A 20,691-nucleotide genomic window follows, 5' to 3' on the forward strand; every position below is an offset into this window, starting at 1 on the left:
GTGAGGATCCATGAGGATCCGTGCTTCAAAACCATGTTTTTGGGCCATGTTGTGGCCAGGAAGCCATGGATCCTAGTTTTTTGTGGTGCAGGCTGTGCCCCTGGCCATAAGGTGTGATTTGACGGTGAGTTTGGGGTGGCCCAATGCTAAAATCGTCAGGATCCATGAGGATCCGTGCTTCGAAACCACGTTTTTGGGCCATGAATTTGCCAGGAAGCCGTGGATCCGTGATTTTTGTGTTGCGTGCTGTGCCCATGGCCATGATGTTTGATCTGATGGTGACTTTGGGCTGATCTAGTGCAAAAATCATGAGGATCCATGAGGATCCGTGTTTTTTAACCATGTTTTTGCGCCCCTGTGGCCCCACAAAATAGTGGGTGCATGATTTTTTTGATGCTGTCTACAGAGTAAGACATGGTCTACACTACAGTATCATGGTGGTTTTATTTAATTTGTATGAAAAAAATCATATGACTTCACGAGGATTCGTCTAGATCCGCCTTTTACCTTTTTCCTATTTTATTTGGTAAAGCCCAAATTACATTATTGGGAAAATTTCTTGAAAAGCGAGGGGCTGCGAGCACCAGCCTGCCCTTTAGAGCTTTTGGTAATGCGTCCGCGCAGGCGCGTGGTGTGTGTGTCCCATCCTACTTTCGCTTCTCCTCCGATAGCATATTCCCATTGAAAGCCGTAAATATTAGTTCATAGACCCACAGCCATGGCGACCAATTAGCACGCGCGGGAAGAACTCTCTAGCTACCCGATGGGAGGAGGAAGTTAAATGCTTACGCCCTTTTCGACACCTATGCAGTAACTCAATTTTCTCCTTTCCTCGATGGGCAGCTTCTGCAGCCAACGCACCCGTTTTCTTTAGAGACGATTGTACGCTTGCGCGGCTTCTTGCGCACGCTCACACAGGAAGTAGGCGACGGGGCGGGAAAAAGGTCTACACCTCTGGTGGCCGCGGGAAAGGAGAAAGGGAGGGGGAGGGGAGGGAGGAGAAAAAAGGTTTATTTGCGCCTGCGCAGAGCTTGCTCTTCCCTCACCAAAAGCAGGAGGCAGCTCTCGCTGTGTGGAGTTAGCTTGAGGGGCCCTCAGGTTCTGCCGCCGCCACCCCGTTTTCTCACACGCGAAGGAAGAGCCAGGAGGAGTAGGAGCAGCGGGTTGAGCTAAGGCCGGTGTGAGGTGAGGCTCCTCCGCTTGTTCAGCCTCACGTCCGTGTCTGCCTGCCTCTCTCTCGCTTTCCCCGCTTCTCTTTCCCAACATGTCGGCGCCGGCGGCCAAAGTCAGCCAGAAGGAACTCAACTCCAACCACGACGGGACCGACGAAATCTCAGGTACAAAGGCCGAAAACGGGGGTTTGTGTGGAACGTGGAAATGGTGGGCGGTGCCCTGCGGGCGGGAGTGAAGCGCGAGAGACATTCAGGTTCTTTTGCACCTCCGCAGCCGCCATCTTCTCCAGAAACAGCAGTTGCAGCCACCACAGGAGGCGGGAAGGGGAAGAACGCTTTGGAGCTGCGGGGGGGGGGGGGCTCGCTCGTGTGGGCCGGATGTGTAGGACGCGGCGGCTACAGCCAAGCAAGGAAAAGGAGACCATGTTAAAATTCTTTTGTCTTCCACGCGGTGGACACTCGCTCGCTTGTTCTCCCTTCGTTCCTTTACTTTTCTCGCTTCTCTTGCAGCAGCGGCAGCTGCAGTAAGAGGCCTCATTTTTCGTTCCCTTTTCGTCTTTTTCTCTCCACATCCTCGCGGACTCCTCGGGAACTCTGCTCCCCGGCCCCCTTTTTGCTTGCCCGCCATGATTGGCTTTTCTGCGCGGCATGGCTTCGGGTTACCGCAGCTTTTGCATTTTGGAGGGTAGTAGCGCGTTTTGGTGTGGTTTTTTTTTTTGGGGGGGGGAGGGAAGCTCCTGTGCTTCCTACATTCATGTTTTTGTATATATATTCCGGAAGCCGCCCAGAGTGGCTGGGGCAGCCAGATGGGCAGACTACAAATAAATTACTATTATGTGGATCGCTAATTCCACCACTACCACGTGCGGCTGTGGCGTGGCTTTCTCGACTAAATCTCTTTGTAACTTTTTGCAGCGCAATCTGTTATTCTGGCTTAATCCTCTCTAACAAAATAATATAAATACACTTAGATTTCCAGTGCTGCAGCTTAAAAAAAAAAAGGTGTTTGGTTTTTAACGTGACTATAGTTTTCCATGTATTGGAGAGAAGCGCCCCCCCTTAAGTCGCGCTGCTTGTAGCCCCGCCCCCCCCCCCCCCCTCGTTGGATGGCAGAGACCAGCCTACAAGAGAGTTCCCACCGTCCGGGTCTGCGCACGTGTTTCCTCCGCCTTCATTTTTACCCGCCTTAAAAAATAATTAAAAAAAAACTGGAGGGATGAACTGCAAGGTGATTGTGCTTCGGTTGCCTTCAATTGCACGTGAGTGAGGCACGTTGTACAGTACAGATGAGTAGGTCGTGCAAAATTAAAACTTGGTCCCAAGTAAATTGTATGGAATTGCAGCCTTAGGTAGGCCATAGGTGAAGTGGGCATGGGGGATCCTCCTAGAAAACTTTTCTGTCTAGGTTTGTGGGATCCTGCCTTCTGGGTTTTTTAATAGCTGCTTCACACTGCCTTTCTGTTATCCTAAAGCATGCTCACCTACTCAACTCTGTGTTTTATTTCATAAAAAAATAGTAATCCAGGAAATCAATGTGTTCCCAAGTATGTTATAGTTTTTCAGTTAAGTTAAACTGGTCAGTTGTATAGTTGAACAAGCTTTTGGATCTATTTAAAGTGCCCTGAATGGTCTTAAAGCTTACTATACTGTCTTTTAGATGAGCATGACTGGCAAGTTGAGAAATTTTTGAACAAGCAAAATATGTTTCACTGGAGCAAGAAAGCTAAAATAGTGGCAATATCTTGATCTGGAGGGATTTGGCAACAGGTTTGGGTGGCATGCTTATTTGTGTTGGGATAAAGTCAAAGTTCATAGAGGTTTTTTGAACCACATAATAAGAAGTAAGGCTAAATTACTCTCCAAAATGTATAGACTCTTACTGGATTGGGAAGTGCTAGAGGAGGAGGTTAAATCTGTGACAATTCAGTGGTCTAAAGACTTTGGTTATAATATTTAGATGGCATCTTGGGAAAAGCTTTGGAAAAAGGACAAAGTTTACGGCTTGCTATACGGTAAAAGAAAACTACATGGCGATGTTCTGCTGATTGTACATTATGCCAAGTAAGCTGGTGACAGTGTATAAAACCAGCTCAAATCTTTGCTGGAGATGCAAAGAATCAGAGGGAACAATGTACCACATGTGGTGGAAATGTAAAAAGATTTTAAAAACTGTTGGGAAACTATAATGAGCTTTAAAAAATGTTCAAATTAACTGTCATCAAAAAGCCGGAAGCCTTTTTTAGGTATTATTGCTGCAGATATACCAAAAGAATTAAGAAAGATGTATGCAACTACTGCAGTGAGAATATTAGTAGCTAGATGGTGGGCGGGAGATAAAACAACTAAATTGGAATGGCAGGTGAAGTTATTTGAATATGTAGAATTGGCAAAGATGACAGGGAAAATCAGGAATCAAACCAAGAGTTTAACAAAGAATGGGATTTATATATTTAAAAGAACATTGTTCTCAGATAAAATCTTTGAAATGTCTTGAATAACTTCTGCAACAAAATATTCTACCAAGAATATGGACAATTAACGGTAAGTTTAAAAATATGCAATTATGCAGTCAACAAAGTAATGATGGACCCATATTGAGGATGACGGAAGTCACAATATACAGAAGAATCATATTTTCTATGTAAAAATTTCTTTGTATGTGAGGTGATTTGTTTTCTTGTTTTGTGGTGGAGGGATTTAATATTTAAAATCAATAAAGATTAAAAAAAAGTGGCAATATCATCAATAATGTTGAAAAATATTTTGTGAATAGACAAGAACAGCTCTTTTTACCTGTAGACTTGGGCCCAGATTTTGGATTAAAGTTTTTCAGCACAGTATTATGCTAGTTTATACTCAGGATTTTCTTTTTTTAAAAAACACACAACAAAAACCCTTAACTTCCCATTTTAAGTGTGCAAAGGATTGCAGCTTAAGGAAGAAAATACTATGTTTCTTTGTTAAAATATATCCTCAGGAAAGGGGAGTTTGAGCAACTGAATACATAGTCAAAAAGCACTGCAGATTGAGAAACATTCAGGTCATCCATCCACAATATGGATACTTGCATTGAATTGTGTTACTAATTGGAATTTGACTTGAGCCACTTTTTTTCCAGACAAAGAGCAACAGGAAGCAATTGAACATATTGATGAAGTACAGAATGAAATAGACAGGTAACCCAGATGGTGTTGTAGCTGTTTTTTTAGAATACACTTGAAACTACTCTACATATATTATAATAATGTAGATATTCCATAAAACAGCATTGCTTGTAACATCTGAAGTCTGTTTCATGGTTAGACACAGTTTCATCTCTTAATAAAAAGATGAAAAGGAAACTGTTCGGAGCCATAAGAAGCTCTTACCTTTTGGACAGAGATGTTCATAAATTATGTGAGCCAAGGCTCCTTAATCAGAAATGCTGGCTATGGGTGTGCAAGGAGGAAAAAGCCCATGCCTCCCCCCCATCCCACTACCAGCAGCAACAAATGCAGCCTAGCTACTGAAACTACATAACTTTCAGCCTGTCAGCTTGATTGCATGCTTTCTTGATTCTCTTCTGTGGATTTTACATAAGCTATAAAAGTATTTCAAAAGTGCAGGGGATTGAAAAATAAATCAATGGGAAACTAAATTGTTTTATTTTTTATTCCTTTTATGCACACCTAGTGTCAGCAATCAAACAGGCAAATTGGGCCATTGTAATGCTGAATTTTCTGAGTTAGTAAAGAATTTAGAGCCACAGGTAAAACAGATTTATATGTGGGAAATGCTGTGCAGCATGGTAGCATACTGTACTTTACTCTGTCAACTTTGACCTGAGAATGTGTACTACTGTACAGTTAGGACTGACTTCATCACCATTCAGATATTTGGTTCTGATCTGTAAGGATAGATTTGTGTTGTGTGTTTAGTGTTGTGGCTTGTTTGAACCAAAAATGCCACACTTCATTGAACACATCAACTGAAGACCCAGTTCTGTTGGTTTCAGATTAAATCTTCTAATTTAAAAAAATCTGTTGAATTCCATGCTGCTTTGATACTTCCCTTAAACCTCAGATTTCCCACTGTGTTTGTATATTGTCTTTGCTATATAGACTGAATGAACAAGCCAGTGAGGAAATTTTGAAAGTAGAACAGAAGTACAACAAACTCCGCCAACCATTCTTTCAGAAGAGGTCAGAATTGATCGCCAAAATCCCAAATTTTTGGGTAACAACATTTGTCAACCACCCACAAGGTATGCTAAAGTCCTATATTTTCTTAAAGCTTAATTTTATAAGCTTATTTGTAATAATTTTGTAAAGTGACTTCCAATATTCAATATCCTATCCCAACAAGACAGCCTATCAAAAAATAGCTTAGATGTACTCTTTCCCAAATGTGAAGTCTGTGATTCAAATTCCTAAATACTAGTTTTCATTTCAATTATTTGGTTGTATTGAGCAGTGTTGTTGAGTTGGCAGCAAGGCTTCTGTCAGTGGAACCTCTGAAGAAGTTAGGAGGAGGAGTTGCTCCTGGAGGCAACGCAGTTCACTTAAACTTCAGGCCTCAATAGTCTGTAAACGTAGTTCAGAAATAATTCATTAGAAATTAGGTTGTATTAGTTGATTGGTGCATATGGCCTGTAACAACTTACTATGGACATAGTTTGAAAACCCTGAAGCAAGATATATTTTGGAGAAGAGCACAACTGTAAGTTTAAGAAATAAAATTAAGTAGGGTGGTGGTGCTAAAGAATATGGAAAACAAACTTTGGATGGAAATTTTTGTAATTTTGATAGTATCTGCACTTTTGGGAGAAGAAGATGAGGAAGCTCTCCATTATTTGACCAGAGTTGAGGTGACGGAGTTTGAAGACATCAAATCAGGTTACAGAATAGATTTTGTAAGTAAAGGTGTGCTGCACCTTCCTTACCACCTATGTGGATGGCTGAGAGAACAGCCTGATAACTCCCCGAGGCCTTGCTTTGAAATCCATATGCCTTGTATTGGTAGCTACATTTTATGTTCTCTTGACTGCAGTATTTTGATGAGAATCCATATTTTGAAAACAAGATGCTCTCTAAAGAGTTTCATCTGAACGAGAGTGGGGACCCATCATCAAAATCAAGTGAAATCAAATGGAAATCTGGGAAGGTATGTAGCTGTTTGTGTTTCTTTAAATCAGTGTCTATTTTGAAACAGTGTTTCTTTTCCCTGCGTGATTCGTGATTCTAGCCACTAGTAAAGGCAGTGGCTGTTTTTGGTGTGCCCAATACGTGCACAACTGCACACATGCCAAACACAGAATTGACCCAAAAAGAATCACAAAAGGAGGGGTGCAGTATGGGGCAGCCTTACATGGACCCTGCCAACAAGGAGGGGGGTGGTCTGGAACATAACAGTCACACAAATCGGTTGCTGCCTGTACCATCTTCGCCAGCTAGAATGGTTTCCTCCAGACATGGGTGCAACAAAGCATGATTGTACCTCTGTTGTGGAGTTAAGGTTGTTCTGTGTTTCAGAGCTGAAAACAATGCTAATATACCGTATTTCACATCTGGCAACCCATGCGCCCCTCTGGTTTCAGATAGTACATGAGTAGACAAGTCTAAAAAGCTCTAGGAGGCTTAGTTCAGTCAGAATAGAGTATATACTTCCAGAGTTAATGCTAAATACATTACTTCGGTAAATGACCTACCATAGCTGCTAAAGGACCATGAAATATTTGTGTCCCAGTCTTTTTAGACTCGCCTATCCATATCCTTTCTGAAATCAAAGGGGAACATTGTTTGCCAGGTGTGAATTTTTTTAGCTCTCCTACCCCACTAAGTGAAATTCATAAGCTACTCCTGAGATTGGTACGAGAACCTTATGAAGCAAATAATACATGTGAAGACCAATCTGTGGGTTGTAGCCAGTGTTAGTCATACTTGGAGTAGTTCCATTGAAATTAATGAGCATTCAGTGGGTCTCCTCTGAGTAGAACTTAGTTGAGTGCAACCCTTTTTATAGTGTGAAGGGAAATGGTTAATCTATAAAAGAGCATGGTATTAGTCTACTGCTGAGAGATGGAAAAGGGACAAGCATATACAAATCTTAAAAGCTAATTGCTTCAATTTATTCATCCATTTATATACATTTTTTATTCTGCTCTTCCAGGTTGCTCAGAGTAGCATATATGGTTCCTCCCTTCTGTCCTCACAACAACTTTGTGAGGCAGGTTAGACTCTGAGAACTGACTGGCCTAATGCCATCCATTCAGTTTCATGGCTGATTGAGGATTTGAGTGTTGTGTTGTAACCAGTGTGCTACACTGGTTATGAGTAACTCTTATAAAGAGACCCGAGGAGGGTTGGATGTCAAATTTTAGTAACTCAGTTGTTTGACCTTTGCTACTTGTCTGGCCTAGAATTGTCAGAAGATTCATATTAAGAAGGGCAAATCTGGTAGGTTTATTCCTCCCCCTATCAAATATTTTAATGGAGAGAACCAATAATGCTGTGATTGGGTTGTTCACAAGGGGATGTGACCCTGTTGTAAAAGTACAGCTGATGGTCATGGGATATTCTTAATGAGAAGCTATGTTTCCTTCAACACTCTGGAATTCTCTACTGTGTTAATGTGTTGCATCACATCTACACAATTTAAAGTGCCCTTATACCACTTCCCCAAAGAATCTAGGGAACTATAGTTTAAGGGTGCTAAGAGTTGGGACATCCTTAACAAACTACAATTCTTAGCGTTCTTCATATGGAAGCCTTGACTGTTGAAGTGGTATGAGTGCTTTAAGTGTGTGCTGTGGAAGAAGTGACCTTTGTAGAACTACTTCAAAATGGCCAGATTGTTTGTTATGTCTCAGGTGCTTAGTCTTTGTTTTTCCAAATGGCCACTTTTTCCTGAAATTGATAGGGATATCAAAATCAGTTTGATGTTCCTTATCACACAATCCTATTCAGTAAGTGGCTTGGTAGTCTCTGAATAAAGATGACAAATAGCAGTCACGTAAGTTAAAGTGAATGCTTTTTTGATGGAAAAACTCATTTTCAAAAGAAAGTTATGATTTCTCTGTGTGGGTTTTGTTAAAGGATCTGACAAAGCGTTCAAGTCAGACACAGAACAAGGCCAGCAGAAAGAGGCAGCATGAAGAACCCGAGAGTTTCTTCACTTGGTTCACTGACCATTCTGATGCTGGTGCTGATGAACTAGGAGAGGTCATTAAAGATGACATCTGGCCGAACCCATTACAGTACTACTTGGTAAGGGTCTTCTAATGAGTTTACACCATGCTTGTAGCAGGGTGTTTATGGCTGGTTTAAGACAAATAATCTAACAGTAGCATATATTGTTGTTCTTTGAATAAGGTTCCTGATATGGATGATGAAGAAGGTGAAGGAGAGGAAGATGACGATGATGAGGAAGAAGGAGGCTTGGAGGACATTGATGAGGAAGGTGACGATGATGAGGGTGAAGATGATGAAGATGATGACGAGGGAGAAGGAGAGGTTGGAATGATTGATATTTTCCATTTAGCAATGGCTTGTTAATAGCATTGTAGAATTAGAAAGGACCCTGAGGATCATCTAGTCTAACCCCCTGCATTTCAGGAATGTGCAGCTGTCCCATACAGGGATAAAACCTGCATCCTTGGTGATATCAGTACCACTTTCTAACCAACTTACCTTGTAATAATAATAATAATAATAATAATAATAATAATAATAATAATAATAACAATAACAATAATAATAATAATAATTTATTATTTATACCCCGCCCATCTGGCTGGGCCTCCCCAGCCACTCTGGGCGACTTCCATAAAAACCAAAAATACAGTAAAACATCACACGTTAAAAACTTCCCTGAACAGGGCTGCCTTAAGATGTCTTCTGAATGTCAGGTAGTTGTTTATCGCTTTGACATCTGCTGGAAGGGCGTTCCACAGGGCGGGCGCCACTACCGAGAAGGCCCTCTGCCTGGTTCCCTGTAACTTGGCCTCTCGCAGTGAGGGAACCGCCAGAAGGCCCTCGGAACTGGACCTCAGTGTCCGGGCAGAATGATGGGGGAGGAGACGCTCCTTCAGGTATACTGGGCCGAGGCCGTTTAAGGCTTTAAAGGTCAGCACCAACACTTTGAATTGTGCTCGGAAACGTACTGGGAGCCAATGTAGGTCTTTCAAGACCGGTGTTATATGGTCTCGGCGGCCGCCCCCAGTCACCAGTCTAGCTGCCGCATTCTGGATTAGTTGTAGTTTCCGAGTCACCTTCAAAGGTAGCCCCACGTAGAGTGCATTGCAGTAGTCCAAGCGGGAGATAACCAGAGCATGCACCACTCTGGCGAGACAGTCCGCAGGCAGATAGGGTCTCAGCCTACGTACCAGATGGAGCTGGTAAACAGCTGCCCTGGACACAGATTTGACCTGTGCCTCCATGGACAGCTGTGAGTCCAAAATGACTCCCAGGCTGCGCACCTGGTCCTTCAGGGGCACAGTTACCCCATTCAGGACCAGGGAATCCTCCACACCTGCCCGCCTCCTGTCCCCCAAAAACAGTACTTCTGTCTTGTCAGGATTCAACCTCAATCTGTTAGCCGCCATCCATCCTCCAACAGCCTCCAGACACTCACACAGGACCTTCACCGCCTTCACTGGTTCTGATTTAAAAGAGAGGTAGAGCTGGGTATCATCCGCATACTGATGGAACACCCAGCCCAAACCCCCTGATGATCTCTCCCAGCAGCTGCATGTAGATGTTGAAAAGCATGGGGGAGAGGACAGAACCCTGAGGCACCCCACAAGTGAGAGCCCAGGGGTCTGAACACTCATCCCCCACCACCACTTTCTGAACACGGCCCAGAAGGAAGGAGCGGAACCACTGTATGACAGTGCCTCCAGCTCCCAGCCCCTGAAGACGGTCCAGAAGGATGTTATGGTCGATGGTATCAAACGCCGCTGAGAGATCCAGCAGAACTAGGAAACAGCTCTCACCTTTGTCCCTAGCCCGGCAGAGATCATCAACCAGTGCGACCAAGGCAGTTTCAGTCCCATGATGAGGCCTGAATCCCGACTGGAAGGGATCCAAATGGTCCGCTTCTTCCAGGCGTGCCTGGAGTTGTTCGGCAACCGATCGCTCAATCACCTTGCCCAAGAATGGAAGATTTGAGACTGGGCGATAGTTGGCCATCGTGGCCGCATCTAAAGATGTTTTTTTAAGAAGCGGTTTAATAACCGCCTCTTTCAGCGGGTCTGGGAAGGCTCCCTCGCGGAGGGAAGCATTCACCACCCCACGAAGCCCAACGCCCAGTCCTTCCCGGCTAGCTTTTATAAGCCAGGATGGGCAAGGATCCAGGAGACAAGTGGTTGGTTTCACTCGTCCAAGCAGCCTGTCCACATCCTCGGAGGTAACAGATTGGAATTGATCCCACTCAACTTGACTAGACAGAACTCTAGCACTCTCCCGCCCCCGGCCCTGCTCCCACGGTGGAGTCTACTTCTTCCCGAATCTGAGCGATTTTATCTGCAAAAAACTTTGCAAAATCATTGCAGGAGAACATGTGGCCCGTACTGGGCCCCGATGTTGCAGGTGGTTCCGCTAAATTGTGAACCACCTGAAAAAGTCTCCTGCTGCTGTTTTCTGCAGATGCAATAGAGGCGGTGAAGAAATTCTTCGCCGTCGCTATCGCCACTTGGTAGGCTCGACGTTGAGCTCTAACCTGTGTCCGGTCAGATTCGGAATGAGTTATCCGGCGCTCTAGCCGTCTCAACGATTGTTTCATTGCCCTCAGATCCGTGGAAAACCACGGGGCTGTCCGGGCTCCATGCAATCGGAGAGGGCGCTTTGGAGCCAAACAGTCAATAGCCCTGGTTAACTCCACATTCCAGTGGGCCACCAGGGAATCAGCTGAAATGCAGAGGGGATGGGTCGCAGAGAAGTCCAGTTGCACCAGGAAGTGATCTGACCATGACACTTCTTTCGTTTCGCTTTTACTTAGTGTCAGATCACCAACATCCATAGAGGTAAACACCAGGTCCAAGGCATGTCCGTGGCTATGGGTTGGGCCAGACTTATTCAGGGACAGCCCCATGGAGGCCATGCTTTCCACGAAGTCCCGAGCGGCCCCTTGTAAGGTCGTGTCGGCATGGATATTAAAATCCCCTAGGACAACCAAAATAGGTGTCTCCAGGAGAACATCCGCCACGACCTGAAGCAGCTCGGGCAGGGAATCCTTGGTGCAGCGGGGAGGTCGGTACACCAAAAGGAATCCTGTACTGCCCCTATTGCCCAACTTCCATAACATGCACTCGGAAAACCGGGTCTTCCCAATAGGACGCCTGGTGCAAACTAATGACTTCCTAAAAATCACTGCAACCCCCCCTCCCCGCCCACATGACCTGGGTTACTGTGCGTAAGAGAAACCTGGTGGACAAGCAGCGGCAAGGACAGGCCCATCTGCTTCATCCAACCAAGTCTCTGTTACACATGCCAGGTCAAGTCCTCCATCCATGATCAAGTCATGGATGGCAGTGGTCTTATGAATCATTGACATGGCATTGCACAGCAGCACCTTCAGGTCATGTGGGTATCCCTTGCTGATTCTAGTATCCATCCGGTCAGGACCAGACCCGGAGGCAGGGATAGTCCTCAGACAACGACTAAACCTGCCCCCTCTGTAATGACATGAATACAAACAAAAAATGTAAAAATTACAAAAACATCAAAATAAAAAAATAATTCCCCAAGCCCAACCAAACATCCATCCCACCCCCACCCCCCACATACAAAAAATCCAAAAGAAATTTTATAAAAAACATTTTAAAAACACTCTGTGCCCCTCCGGCAGTAACAACTGTCCTAGTGAGGCCTGTCAGGCCCCGCCCTGGGCCAGGTGGTAAGTGGCAAGAGCAGGGCCCTCAGGCACTCACTCAGGGGAGTCCTCCTGGGCAGCGGCAGCAAGCAGCACGCAGTCCTTATGAGGCTTCAGGCCCCGCCCCAGGCCAGATGGTAAGTGGCAAGAGCAGGGCCCTCAAGCACTCACTCAGGGGAGTAAGTTGTAAGTTTCAACTTTGCCAGGTTTGAGTTGATTCATTCGGCCCCATGATTTCTTAAGCTTGTGTGACTCATATTCATGTATTGAGTTCAATAAGGGCGTGTTCATGGTAACTTTATGAATGTCAAATATTATAAGCACTTGAAGGATTTTTACTAGTTTACCTGCTATTTGTGGCACAAGAATTGACTGGAAACTTTTCCCTACCTGTTGTGTGGAGACAATAGTTCCTTGCTATGGGCTACCTAACAGCTAGCAACTTCAGGTGTGGTTAAGGGCAAAGTGGCAGTGGTGTGTGCGTGTTCTGCCTGGTGTCAGGCAACTTTGTTATCATCTCTGCATGCATCTAATCTTTGTGTGCCATAGTTTTGAGCGACTTGGGTTAAGTAGCTGTGTAATTCAGAGGATCTCTTGGTGTGGAAGAGCAGTGTTTTAAAAGTATAGGAGGTTTGCTCAGAAGTGTGCCCAGCTGTGTTTCTTTGTTTATATTTAATTATGAATTAGATTTATATTCCACCCTTCATCATAAGATTGCATGGTAAAAACAATCAGTACTTTTTTCTAAAAAATGTTTAGGGGTACTCTCACTTTCCTACTCATATTGAAATACTGCTGCTCAATGAGGCCAAACCTAGATTCAGAAAATGTTTAGGAGTATGCGTACCCGCAGAAAAAACCCCACTGAAAACAAGTAAATGAATAAAACAAAGTAAGTAAAAACAGAACCACAAAAAATTGTGAGAGTCCCTTTAGCAAGCATTGTAAATGAATAGCAACCTTGCCTTGTGATGTCTAGGTAGAGCAGAAAGGAGGATGGTAGAGCCTCTCCTGGAAAAGCAACAACATAGTGATTAATAAGGAGAGAATGGGTGGTATGATGTTTGTATTAATGTGATGATTACTTAGCAATGTGTAAATTTTGTATTTCAACAGGAAGATGAAGGAGAAGATGACTGAACACTGACAGATTCCAACCACCACCCCTCTTTCCAGTCCTAGGAGCAAGTTGCTATTTCTCCCTGCCCCCTCCTTTTCGTTGCCTTGTTCTCCTGAGGTCTCTCCCCCCCGCCCCTTCACTATGGTTCACAAATAAATTTTGGAGAAAATATCAAGCGACATACTGTGGAAATGAAACCTCTACCTTCTACCCTTTTTTATTATTTCTGTTTTGAAGCAAAAACAAAAGAACTGTTAATGGAATCAACACACCGTGCTTTGTGGGGAAGAAAAGAAGCCTTCTGCTCCCTTCATTCTGCTGGAAACTGAAGAGTGCTAGGCCCCTGTGTAGTAGTGCATAGAATCTAGCTTTTTCCTCCTTTCTCTGTATATTGGGCTCAGAGATTACACTATCTCTCTATGTGAATATGGACAGTTAGCATTTACCAACATGTATCTGTCGTCTACTTTTTTTTATTCTTTTAGCTTTTTCATTTTTAAAAAACGAGGGAGTTATAGACAAGGCGGCAAGCAGGGGTTGGGTTTCAGATGTTAGTGTGGGTTAAATGGGCATTTTGACAAAACGGCTCATTTGGCATGCTCGCTTGCGTGTTAAAAAGATGAGTTAAAAAACAAAATCTAATTACAGTTGAGCCCTGCCACTTGATGGAGAATCAACAGAACCTGTAGGATCTTATGTTGAATTTACATTCTCTGTTATACTTTTGTTCTTCGTTTTGTTTTTTGTTTGACTGGGAAAAGGAAGGCTTAAATGTTAAAAAGTGTACAAGTTGCTTTGTTACAATAAAACTTAACGTGTACACAAGGAGGCTTATATTCTTCACTGGGCGGGATGCTTCTGACCCCACCCCTTTGGTTTCTCAACATGTAAGTTCAAAATCTTTTGGCCTAATAAATATGTTCCAAGGAAGAAAACTGCAAAAAACCAGTTGTGCATTAAAAATGAAAACAAGCCCCTCAAGCAGACTTACACTTTCATGGGTTAAGGTCGGAGCAGAGGCGTAGCAAGGTCAGGTGGTACCCAGTGCAGCATTTTGTCATCCCCCCCCCCCTTGAAATTATTAAAAGAAGGAAAAATAAGATACAGTTGCAAGTGTTATTTTCTGGTTTGTTTACTTAACATTGTGAGCATAAGCACTTAAAACCTTTTTTCCCTAACTTTGTTCTCTGCAAATTTTGAAATCACATCCAAATCAATTCCATTCACCATTATGGTGTTGGAGAAGACTCTTGAGAGTCCCATGGACTGCAAGAAGATCAAACCTATCCGTTCTGAAGGAAATCAGCCCTGAGTGCTCACTGGAAGGACATCGTGAAGCTGAGGCTCCAATACTTTGGCCACCTCGAGAAGAGAAGACTCCCTGGAAAAGACTGATGTTGGGAAAGATGGAGGGCACAAGGAGAAGGGGACGACAGAGGACGAGATGGTTGGATAGTGTTCTCGAAGCTACCAGCATGAGTTTGACCAAACTGCGGGAGGCAGTGGAAGACAGAAGTGCCTGGCATGCTCTGGTCCATGGGGTCACACAGAGTCGGACACAACTAAGTAACAACTTTGTTTTCAATTGACAAGATGGCTAAGCCAGAGAGCTGAGCTTGACTCATAGTGGACCTAAGATAACTCTTGATTGAGCATTTTAGCCTTACATCAACATCCTTGTGAGGTATCTTAAACTGAGAGTGAGTGGCCTGCCCATTTCTTGGTTGAATGGGGATTTGACTTCTGATCTATTGGGTCCTAGCCCATCACTCTTTAAGCACTACTGGACCATACTTTTGTTTTAGCCGTAGGCTCCTAGAGTGAGCTCCAGCCAAGCTACAGTGTAATGGCTGTAAAATGGAACCAAGTGTCCTTGCATGTAGCATGCAGTAGAAAACTCAAGGCAGGGATGATGCAGCCTATTGTGGCTCTTACCTGAAGAGCACACCTGCCTGAAACATGCATTTCCAAAACCCATCCTAGTCTTAGATTTCTCAGTGTGCACTTTGCAAAACCCTGAAACCTAGCTTTCACTCATCCTAACTGCACTCTTGTGTGTTGCCATTGGCTGTCTCTCTAAGAAGACGGCAGAACCCAAGCCAAGAAAGGAGGGATAAGGAAGGGGGGGGCACTGTTTTTTATTAAGTGTAGGCTGTTCTTTTAGAGAGGCAGGTCTTTGCTACTCATTAAAAATGTATTCCCACGTCTCTTGAAAACATATAATTGAAGGGGGAGGAAATTAATGGACTCTTGTGGGGTTTCTGGCAGAGGCAAGTGTTGGGGGCTATCTGTCCAGATAAGAGTTGCAATTAATTTCCTTGCATAAGCTGGGTTTTTGTTTTGTTTTTTTAATGCTGCTAATCATGGAGGCCACTTGGTCCTCCAGTGACAATGCTAGATCCAAGAGCGCACTCTGATTACAAACCTGATCCCTTTAGGCCAGGGTAGTGTAACCTGCTCCAGAATAGGTTGAGCACTAGGAGGCTGGACAAGACAAACCACCAACAAGTTTCCTTTTTGTCAGGTTTATTGACTATCACAGGGTAGGCCAAAGCTGGGTGAACAGGGTGGATTTGATTTAAATCAAATTGATAATAATCACTATTTAAATCACTAGTAAGAGACTATTTGAATCACTTTTTTACAGAAAGACTCATTCTTGCTGGTATAATCTTTAATTTTTACAACCAGATGAAGGTATCATTTTTGGAATAATAAATGCTACCTGCCAAGCACCCAGGGCGGCGCGGCACTGCACTGCTCCTCCCAGCGCCATGCATGAGCAAAACAGGACTGCCGCTGGTGCCATTGTCCCGCGTGCTCCGCTTTCAGGGGCAGCAGGGGCTTCTTGGAGGGGGATCAGGGCCCGAAGGGGATGTGTGAGACAGGCAGCGTCCACGGCCTTGGCAGGCCGCCCATACAGAAACTTTTCTAAACCAGAATCGTGGCAACTAGCATGCCAGAAATTACTAATGCAAGTTATTTGAAGGAGGCAGCATTGTATCTCTTGTGGTCTTACCTGCAAGTCAGAGCTCAATGAACTATTTTCATCAGTCCATACTAAAGATGCTGGAAGAGATTCCTACTTCTGAACAACCACTTCAATGAACTGTGTCAACTGGAGGTGTCATTTAGTTCTAAACCAGCATCCTTTGTTAAGTTAAAAATAAGTAATCAGGGCTGGATGGCATTCACCCAAGAGTTCCTAAAGAGCCCATATGTGAAACTGCTGATCTTTTAACAAAAATATGCAACTTACCACTAAAATAAATCATCTTAGAAAAGGACTGGAAGGTAGCCAATGCAGCATCAATTTTTAAAAAAGTATCCGGGGGGGGATCCACATAATTACAGACCAGTCAGCCTAACATCTTTCCCAGATAAATTTGTAGAAAATGGGGGGGGGGGGGGTCCCCTAAGGATCTGTATTGGGATGGGTGCTATTTAACATATTCATAAATGATTTGGAGTCAAGGGAGAACATTAAAGTAACCAGGTTTGCCAATGACACCAATTATTCAGGGTAGTGCAGATACTGGAAAGTTTGAAAAAGGATTTCTCCAAACTGCTGGATTGGCCAACAGAAAGGCAAATAAGACTGAAAAACAGTAAGTGCAAAAGTGATGCACGTAAATTCTGATGGCTGTGCATACCCAGAAGGTAGGTCTTTAAGCGCATAGCAGAAAGCTCACTGAAAGTGGCAAGTAAAGAAAGTATTAGGAATTATTAGGATTCAGGTTGAAAATAAACCAAGAATCACAATGCTGTCAAGAGAATTGGAAAATATACCCCCCAAAAGACTTGGATGAAGGCGCCCCCAGTGGCACAATGGGTCAGTGTGTCTGGCTGTTAACCAGAATGTTGGTGATTTGAGCCCACCCAGGGACAGCTGTGGGCAGGATTCCTGCATTGCAGGGGTTGAACTAGATCAGTGTTTCCCAACCTTGTGCCTCCAGCTGTTTTTGGACTACAATTCCCATCATCCCTTGCCACTGGTCTTGCTAGTCAGGGATGATGGGAGTTGTAGTTCAAAAACAGCTGGAGGCACAAGGTTGGGAAACACTGAACTAGATGACCCTTGGGGTCCCTTCCAGCTCTACAATTCTATGAGGCCAGCTGAGGGGAGTGGCATAAATGCCACTGTGCCGTGAGAGAGAACGTGCCACTAGTGGACTTCTACAGGTAGTAGGGAAGGACAAGGCAAGGCAGCCTAAGATTCAGAGGATCCAAAGACCCAACATTATCCTGACACATACACAGATCAGGCCAGGAGCAGACATAGTTAATTTTCCTCGTATTGGTGGCAATTGGGAAAAAGGAGAAACAGAGAGGGAAGTAACTGGGCAGGGCTTTGGATGTTCTGCAGCAGCTGCCACTGAATCAGATACAGAGAGAAAGAGGCAGGCAGGCAGGCAGATACAAAGATGTTGTTGGACTACAACTCTCATCACCCCTAGCTAGCAAGGCCAGAGCTCAGGGATGATGGGAGTTGTAGTCCAACATCTGGGGACCCACAGGTTGAGAAAGGCTGGTTTAAACTGAAACAACTAACCTAAACACGCAATTACCATTTAAAAAATCAGAGTAAACAGAAATATTTTCTCTCGCACTAGTAGGCCTTAGGATCCCCTAGTAAAACTGATGGGCAGCAGATTCAGGGAACACAAACACAAAAGACGACTTCGTGCAATGCATAAATAATGTAAGGAATTCAATGACACACAATGAAGCAATAGCTGCAAGATTGGCTTTTTAAATTCACAGATGCATCAATGCCTATTAGTCATGATAGCTTAAAACAGAAGCTGCATGTTCAGAGAAAGGTGACCTCTGCCTATGAAATAAAATGGGGGATGATCATCATCAAACACTGCATTTGAGATTCTTAGATGCATCTAGCTACCCTTTGAGAATATGTTTGAATATGTTGTACAGGTGGCGAACATCAGCCAACACTGGCTTACAAAGCCCCACGCACCCCCCAGAACCTCTCCGGTGATGGGACAGGCAGAGCACGTCGGGCCGCTGCCACAGCAGGGGCTGCTCGAAGCGCTTTAACCTCCCCCTAGAGCATAGCTACCTGTGTGTGGAGGTTCTGCAGCACCGTGACGAGATCAACAGGCCAGGCTCCATCCATCTTGCACCCTGGCTGGGACGTAGGTTGGCCACAGCAAACTATCACGGTCCGGGTTATGGGCAAAGTCCTGGCGGAGGACGTTGGGACCAGGGGCAAGACAGCTGGGTGGGAGCAGGAACGAGAGTTCTGAAGCCAGGAGCCAGGAAGCCAAGGGTCAGAGAGCCGGGAGTCAATAAGCCAAGGGTCTGAGGGTCAGAAAACCAGGAGTCAAGAAGCCAAATGCAGCAAGGTAGGAAGCTTGTTGCTGTGGCAAAGAGCCGAAGGGAAATGCTGACCTTCTATCCCTTCCCAGCACTTGCCACCAGGTGCTGTGAGTTACCAATCAGCCTCACCTGTGCGGCCGCGCCTTGCCTCTTCAGAACAAACTTAGGAAAGCCCCAGTCCTGCGAAGCCCTACCGGTCACAGGGCCTGGCTCCTGCACGCACTCCCGTCACTTCCCACACTGTGGAATGAAAACATACACCATCATGTGCTAAAAACAATCCCATGACTATAAGCATGGGGCAAGAATCCTAACATCCTCCCCCGATTCGTGTACCTTGTTGTAGTCATCACTGTAACTGCAACAACCATACAGATGTCATACACACAGTATATCTCTGTATCACCCGTTCCACCCTTGGAACTACCTGCAACTGGCCTGGCCTTGGGCCTTACTATCTTGCACTTCTGACTAGTCTTGATGTCATAGCTCCCCTGACTTATCAAGAAGTTTCACACCTGGCTTTGTTGGGACTTGAACCCTAATCTCGGTCCTCTCTGAGGAAACAGTGTCTACCCTTACAGCCTTTGGGCGTCGTTTTCCGTCCTTTGAGGACAAACCCTGTACCCCTTTCAAGACTTCGGGTACCAAGACCTGTGTCGAGCTACTAGCCACAGCTAAATCTGCAACAGCTGTGTTAGCAAACTCCTGAGCAAACCTGATGAGCGATGTCAGTGTGCATTCGTAGCCCGCTGTATCAGTGGACCTCACACCATCAGACTCAGTATCTGAGCCTTCAGCAGTGGGGTAGCTTTGGAAAACACACACATTTCCTTCCCATTTTGCACTACACGCAACATCCCTAGTGAGTAAAATCAGCTTGGTATGAGGCCTCAGTACTTTGCACAAGCCATTTCCATACCCTAGGAAGATTTTATGCTTCCTGCCTTGTGACATCTCCACCCACATGTCAGACCCATCCGTTGGTCCCTTTGCACTTCTTGGGTTTACCTTGTCGCAGTCCCTATCAGACCCTTTGTCTGAATCCAGGGAAAGGCCTTGCAAACTATGTTTGCCAAGCGTATCGCTCTGTTGCTTCTGAATCCACACATCAAAATCTCCATTACCAATAGGGTGCCTTTGTATTTTTTCCCCAATTTTTTTTATTGATTTCCCAAATTTATAACAAATATAGCACACACAGAAGAAAAACATTACAATATTAAAAAGAAAAACAAACATATAAACATCTAACCCTTCAAAAAAAAAACCACAACCAACCCAATTTAATTTTCATTGTTAAGTGACTTCCTCAAATCCCCCCTAACTGAATTTCAATGGATCTCCTTGTAGCAGTTTTCCAATATCCACTTTCTATTATTGGGGTGCCTTTGTAAGATACCCATATTGCCTCCCCCTTTTGCTTCATCCTGAACACATTCGGTACATATGACCATCTTCGTGTCAGACATCAGCAATCTGGAAGATCCATGCACACATCCTGCATGAAAAAACAGTTATCACATGTCTCTCCAACCTTCCCACCACCCCCTATGTTAACATCACAACGTAGTAAGAACAAGCCATTTATAATGTTGCTTTCATTCTTCTGGATGGTTGCACACTGTTTGTTGACATAAAAAGAACAGCCACGCTGCATCAGCTGGGCTTCTCAACCTGGAATGAAAAACACGTTAAACAACACAACGTTATAGCTTTTCAGTTCCACAGTCCTGATGCTCTGCACCTCCAAGGAGTCTCCACCCGACTGGTGGATTGGACCCTTTTTTGGTGTACAGATGGTGAACCAGTTCCACCCTCCACAAAGGTGTGCCTTCGCCTCTGCACTGGAACAGCCGGTCACCATATCTGCACAGATTGTCCTGGCCCTTGGACTTTGTCCAAATTTCCTATAGGAAAAACATTCCACTGCTGTGGGAGTGACGCTCCACCTGTGCTGAGGCACACCAGAGAGCCAGAGAGCCTTGTGCCCACTCTCCCTGAACTCTAGCCTCTTGGCCAGAAGACAGGGTTTCCCCCTGACCTTTTGGAGCTATGGAGGTAAGGCTCCACTTGTGCTGAGGCACACCTGAGGCACACCTTGCACCCAGCATGCCACAGCGTGCCAAGGAGCCTTCACCTACGCTCCATGAACTTGTGGCCTCTTGGCTAGCAAACAGGGTTTTTTGCCTGACCGTTTGTCCTCTCACA

At 44.7% G+C, this 20,691-nt stretch overlaps 1 protein-coding gene across 2 annotated transcripts; it reads left to right on the forward strand.

Moving 5' to 3' along the window:
* Positions 1 to 1,022: 1,022 nt before the first annotated feature.
* On the forward strand, positions 1,023 to 13,965 carry LOC144326252 (protein SET-like). 2 transcript variants are annotated; one of them, XM_077922806.1, is made up of 8 exons: positions 1,023 to 1,337; positions 4,291 to 4,348; positions 5,273 to 5,415; positions 5,960 to 6,063; positions 6,201 to 6,314; positions 8,246 to 8,416; positions 8,522 to 8,662; positions 13,137 to 13,965. In XM_077922806.1, exons 1-8 carry the CDS (start codon positions 1,265 to 1,267, stop codon positions 13,158 to 13,160), a joined length of 828 nt encoding a protein of 275 aa, XP_077778932.1. In that variant the 5' UTR covers positions 1,023 to 1,264; the 3' UTR covers positions 13,161 to 13,965. The 2 variants fall into 2 exon arrangements, with proteins under 2 accessions (XP_077778932.1, XP_077778934.1); XM_077922808.1 differs by lacking the exon at positions 1,023 to 1,337 and adding an exon at positions 2,374 to 2,431.
* The last annotated feature ends 6,726 nt before the right edge of the window (positions 13,966 to 20,691 follow it).

The sequence above is a fragment of the Podarcis muralis genome, chromosome W (assembly GCF_964188315.1).
Source record: "Podarcis muralis chromosome W, rPodMur119.hap1.1, whole genome shotgun sequence".
NCBI lineage: Eukaryota > Metazoa > Chordata > Lepidosauria > Squamata > Lacertidae > Podarcis > Podarcis muralis.

Bases quoted from the DNA above. Each gene is read 5' to 3' on its own strand.
- LOC144326252 (XM_077922806.1), top strand. From the start codon at position 1,265: ATGTCGGCGCCGGCGGCCAAAGTCAGCCAGAAGGAACTCAACTCCAAC. The intron at 4,349-5,272 runs GTAACCCAGATG...TTTGCTATATAG, and splicing joins GTACAGAATGAAATAGACAG to ACTGAATGAACAAGCCAGTG. The intron at 8,417-8,521 runs GTAAGGGTCTTC...TCTTTGAATAAG, and splicing joins ACCCATTACAGTACTACTTG to GTTCCTGATATGGATGATGA.